We start from the raw sequence: 6,000 nt of genomic DNA on the forward strand, positions 1-6,000 counted from the left end.
CATGTTTGACTATAATGATGTGCGGGCATGCTGAATGGTAGTGATTATAGACTAAAAAGAGGGTCTTTTATTCACAGCCGACGGATGTCCTTTCAGAATTAGCTTTTCAAATGGCTTTTCCTCTTACAGAGCAGAGGTCTTATTGTGTGCCACAGCTGACTGCCTGATTGATTCTAATTATTCTCACCATTAATTCATATGCCCCGTAGTTTTGAGGATCAATCTTCGAGACAATTTTCAGATCCAAACACCTCCATTCTTGCTGAAATTTACCACAAATGCATTTTAAAACTCGAGTGTTGCCAGTTTTACTTTTTGAAATCGGGATTAGGGAAGCTCAGAACTCTGGGGATTAATCTCTGAGACAATTTCCCAATGAAAACACAAACTATTCCTGCAGAAAATGACCATGAATGCTATTTTTTGAAACACAAGTGTGGTTAATTTTACTTTTCAAATCTGGATTAGCACCTCACAGAATCACACGCCATGTCAAAGTGTGTTAAAATCAACAGCGAAACAGATGGAAACTAGTGGGTAGCTCGCCTGCCAAAGTACACACAACTTCAGGCTTTGATTATTAAAATCGTTAAAGTTAATCTATTGAAATTATCTGAGAAGATGTTATCTTTAGAGCCTCACTGCTAAATAATAAATGCTCTCGACCAGAACGCGAATGAAGTGAAGATTGTATTGATTTACAATGCAATAAATACACAGTTTGTTGCACTGTAATAATTTCCTCTGCTGACCAAGACGTGCCATCTGCTCACGACATTCTTTCAATTCAGCTATGTCAGTTGGAGGATGGGTTGCCTTAAGATGGCAACCTCTTCCCTGCTGGGATATGGCATAGAGCCACATGGAGTTGGTTTGTCTCCCTCTCCCACTCCTACCAATCCTTGGAACGCCATCATAATAACATGAGGATCACATCCAGCCAAGCCAGGGGAGTGAGTATCTGCTGTCCTTCAAGATTATCTGGTTCTAGTGATGGTCCATTAATGCTTGGTCAGGCAGTTAACAACGTGTTACAGTTCTCAGAACTAGTGGGAGCATTTTCTCAGAAAATAAGGTAAAAGGTACAAGTAGGGCGGCACGGTGGCGCAGCAGTAGAGTTGCTGCCTTACTGCGCCAAAGGCCCCGGTTCAATCCTGACTGCGGATGCAGTCGGTGCGGAGTTTGCACGTTCTCGCCGTGACTGCGTGAATCGTCTCCAGGTGCTCCAGTTTCTTTCCACATTCCAAAGACATGCTGGTTTGTAGGTTACTTGACTTTGATAAGAATTGTAGATTGTCCCTAGTGTGTAGGATAGCGCTAGTGTACAGGAATCGCTGGTCGGCACAGACTTGGTGGGACAAAGGGCCTGTTTCTACACTCTATCTCTGAACTAAAACCAAACGGTCAGCAAATACACAAATAAATAAATAAAAAGATGCATTTGAAGCCCACTCTCATGATTCGTCCCTTCACCACCGTTTTTCAATCTGATTATCATCTTAGCTTTTGTTAAACTGCGTGTTAAAGGTTCGCTACCTCTCAAATTCATTCAATAAATACAATTTGGAATATTTTACATTCGCTTTATAATGCACGATGTGATAAATCACTGTTTTCTGATGTAAATGTGTTCTTTTTCAGAACTGGTATGGCCAACACTGGAAAATATGCTGCCATCGAAAAGACCATAATGGGGCTTGTGAATGATGGGCAGTTTCGTCCTTCAGAGAAAGACACGTCTTTAAGTTTCTCACTGATGGCATCCTCGAATTTACTTAGAACAGGAAGTGCGGTCTAAGAATTGTTAAGGGAAAAATTGGAAATGATTAAGATAATACTAGGTACATATTTATCGCCACGATTCAGAGACTTTCCTATTGCTATGATCGATACAATTCAAAGAATCAAAATTATTTAAAAAGCTTGAAATAAAGTGAAATTCATCAAAATGACAAAATCACTGTCAGATTAAAAATGCGGAAATAAAAAATTGAAAATAAAAAATAGATTAAAACACAGAGGACAGAGGTGTTTACTCTGTAGTGTCGGAGGCTGAGGAGAGACTTGACAGAGGTCTAGGTCCACCACTGATTTTCCAGCACCCTTGGTTCCAAACCTTGCTGAATTATCCGTTTTACCGGATTAACAGAGGTCACAGCCCGCGTAACGTCCCGCAAGGTTGGCCGCTGAAGTCAGCTATGGGAATAGATCTGCCGGCACGGGCCGGGCCAGAGTACCAGAGTCCTGGCCGCAAGGGGCAAATCCAAACCGCTGATCGGTGGCGGAAGTCCCGATGAGGTCATGATCAGCCACCTCACAGCGGCAGAGGTGTCGCATTTTCAGGGGGGGGGATTTCAAATGCACTCTCGTAATTTTGTCTGGATTAAAGGAGGTGCCAGGTCACCATTTGACGGAACATCGGTGTTGGGCCTGTGTATAAAGTTATGAGAGGCGTAGATGGAGCAGACAGTCAGAACGGTTTTCCCAAGGTAGAAATATCACGACTAAAGGACATAACTTTAAGGTGAAAAGGGCAACGTTTCCAGGAGATGTACAGAGTACATTGTTTGCACAGAGGGTGGTGAGTACCTGCAACTCTCAGGTATGAATGTGGCTGATTGGAGACTTCTAGATGGGCACATGGATGTGCAGGGAATGAAGGGATATGGACCATGTGCAGGCAGATGAGATTAGTTTAGCTTGGCATCATATTTGGCACAGACATTGTGGGCTGAAGGGCCTGTTTCAGATTGTACATTTGTATTGTCTTCATACAACACAAGAACCAGCCAACCAGCTCACAATGTCCATGCCAAACCTATGCCAAGTTGATCTCTATTCCCTTTGCCCCCCTGATGTGCACACATTTCTCCGACAATCCCGCCTTCCTTTCCCCTTCCCCCCCATCCCCTTCCACCAATATTCCTTCCTCTGGCTTCACATTTCTCTCAGCCTTTTGCCTTTTCACCTCTGGCCCGTGTCTAACCTTCTCCTTACAAATCCCCCCTCATTTGTATCCACCTGTCACTTGCCCACCCATGTCCTGCCACCCACCCTCTTTTCCAGCTTCCCCCCCCCCCCCCTTACTACAATCAGTCTGAAGGGTCTCAACCCAAAACATCACCGGTACATGTTCTCCCGAGATGCTGCCTGGCCTGACTGAGCTACATCAGCACTTTGTGCCTTTTATTAGCATCTGCAGTTCCCTGTATCTCAGTTAATACATTGTTACTTTTTTCCTACAGGGCCATTGTTTGTAGGGTCTATCTTTGTCAGCTCCCCATGGTGGTGTGGGTCTCTGATGATGCTGGCTGGTCTTTGAGGCAGCACCTCCTGTACATCCCTTCAATGATGGGTTGGGCAGTACCTGTGATGGGTTGGGCAGTGTTCACCATTGTTTGAAATCCTCTTTGTTCCTGCACGTTTGAGTTGCTGAACCAAACTGTGACGTAACCAGTCAATATGCTCTTTACTGTACACCTGTAGAAGTGCCATCTTGGGCAAAGAATCCCACTCGATATGGACCCCACCTACTATCCCAAACGTTTGTTCTCTCCATCATCAGAAGAACAGGGAGTAATAGAGTAATCGATGAACAGCATGAACTCAATGGGCCGAAAGGTCTGTATCCATGCTGTATCTTTCATTTCATAAGTGATAGGAGCAGAATTAAGCCATTCGGCCCATCAAGTCTACACCACCATTCTATCATGGCTGATCTATCTTTCCCTCTCAATCCCATTCTCCCCATAACCCTTGCTAACCAAGAATTTGTCAATCTCAGCCTTAAAAATACCCAATGACTTGGCCTCTGGCAAAGAATTCCACAGAATCACCACCCAAAGAAATTCCTTCTCATTTCTGTACCAAAGGCACGTTCTTTGATTCCCAGGCATGCACGTGAGTTTTGTTCCCGATGAGGAATTCGATGGGATCATGAACAGATGAAGACTGAGGTGAAAGCTCAGTGAAAGGTTTTGTCCTTTGGTGACTGGAAGAATGGTCATATTAGTTGGGTGGAATATCTATTGTCATGAAGAACTCTATGGGAAAGAGTGCACACATTAATAGACAGTGTACATCTATTTATTGTGCTGGTGGAGACTAAACTCATTCTACTACCAGATTATTTATCTTAGGTTATTTAGTTTATTTATCTAATTATAAAACCAGATTAGGATTATTAGAATTATATGGTGACAAGCGGATATTCAGAGAGAGACAGAAGCCACTGCAGATGCTTTATACTTTATACTGAGTCCACACCAACCATCATTCAATTATCCACTAGTTATCTGTCCTACACACTAGGGGCAATTTACAGAATCAATTAGACTTTAGAGACACAGCGCAGAAACAGGCCCTTCTGCCCACTGAGTATAGTTTAAAGTGGATAGTCCAATTTGCTTCAGTTTAGTTTAGTTTAGTTTATTGTCACGAGAGGTACAGTGAAAAACGTTTGTTACATGCTAACCAGTCAGTGGAAAGACAATACATGATTACAATCGAACCATCCACAGTGTACAGATACATGATAAGGGAATAATGTTTAGTGCAAGGTAAAGCCCAGTAACATCAGATCAACGATAGTCCAAGGGTCTCCAATGAGGTAGATAGTAGTTCAGGACTGCTCTCTGGTTGTAATGGGAATGGGAACTGCAATGGGGAACATTAAACAGAACTGTTAAATCACTGTCTCTTTCAAAATAAATGACTGACAACTCCAGCGGAACGAGCGGGAAGTTGTTAGCTGCGGGTGGTTTATCACACAAAGAACAAAGACTACCAACTTTAAAAATTCACCTACTTCATAAGAGGAGGAAGCAAAATATGCGACAAGGTCTGTTTAAGAAGACAAAGCTATTTCCCTGCGGCAATACAGCGAGTGCAAGGCAGTGGCATGTAAATTGTGTACATACAATCTATCAGCATTATCATTGACAGAGGAAATGACACCAATTATCTCCACTCTTCTGCTGCGGTTGTGTACAGTTATATAAAGTAATTCAAATGCAACTGATTTGAAATAAATCACCTTCAAGAGGGCCCTTCCTCAGCCCTGCAAACAAATATCAAAAGATTTAGTTTCTAGACCTGGATCTGGCACTTGCCAACTTCTGAGTTAGAGGCTAGACAAACTAGTGGGAGAACTGGGATGGGGATGGAGAGGGAGGAAAAGCAAGGGCTATCGGAAGTTAGAGAAGTCAATGTTCATACCGCTGGGGTGTAAGCTATCCAAGCGAAATATGGGGAAAAGGCAGGAGAATGGGGTTAGGAGGGAGAGATAGATCAGCCGTGATTGAATGGCGGAGTAGTCTTGATGGGCCGAATGGCCTAATTTCTGCTCCTATCATCTGAACTTATAAACCCATTTATGAATAGTAAACACAAACAACTACAGTGGATGATTAATACACAAAAGTACACAAAGTGCTGGAGTAAGGCAGCGGGTCAGGCAGCATCTCTGGAGAACATGGATAGGTGTGGGCTGGGGACAAGGCCCTTCTTCAGACACTCAATCTGGAACTGGCCGAGGGAGAGAAGAGGATCGGCGGAGTCATTGGTGGCGGCTGGAATGTAGTTAAGGAGCGGTGGTGGTGGTGGGGATGATAGTGGTGGTGATATAGTGGTGATAATTGTGGTGTTGGTGGTGGTGTCTGCAGTGGGTGTGGAGCAGGATAGGACAGCAAGGTCTGGCATCAACAGTCCAGCCTGGCAGTGAAACATAGAAACATAGACAATAGGTGCAGGAGTAGGCCATTCGGCCCTTCGAGCCTGCACCGCCATTCATTATGATCATGGCTGATCATCCAACTCAGTATCCTGTACCTGCCTTCTCTCCATACCCCCTGATCCCTTTAGCCACAAGGGCCTCATCTAACTCCCTCTTAAATATAGCCAATGAACTGGCCTCAACTACCTTCTGCGGCAGAGAATTCCAGAGATTCACCACTCCCTGTGTGAAAAATGTTTTTCTCATCTCAGTCCTAAAATATTTCC

The 6,000-nt window shown here is 43.8% G+C and overlaps 1 protein-coding gene across 3 annotated transcripts in view; it reads left to right on the forward strand.

The window, feature by feature from the left end:
• Positions 1–2,034, forward strand: part of LOC129708093 (testis-expressed protein 47-like) — a 28,379-nt gene extending 26,345 nt beyond the window's left edge. Inside the window, exon 7 of one of the 3 annotated variants that reach the window (XM_055653651.1) lies at positions 1,642–2,034. In XM_055653651.1, the coding sequence (XP_055509626.1) occupies positions 1,642–1,691 (50 nt within the window). In that variant the 3' untranslated portion in view covers positions 1,692–2,034. The remainder of the gene's footprint in view (positions 1–1,641) is intronic. The other 2 variants (XM_055653650.1, XM_055653652.1) reach the window with 2 other exon arrangements.
• The last annotated feature ends 3,966 nt before the right edge of the window (positions 2,035–6,000 follow it).

Source organism: Leucoraja erinacea, chromosome 23 (genome assembly GCF_028641065.1).
Source record: "Leucoraja erinacea ecotype New England chromosome 23, Leri_hhj_1, whole genome shotgun sequence".
Classification (NCBI taxonomy): domain Eukaryota; kingdom Metazoa; phylum Chordata; class Chondrichthyes; order Rajiformes; family Rajidae; genus Leucoraja; species Leucoraja erinaceus.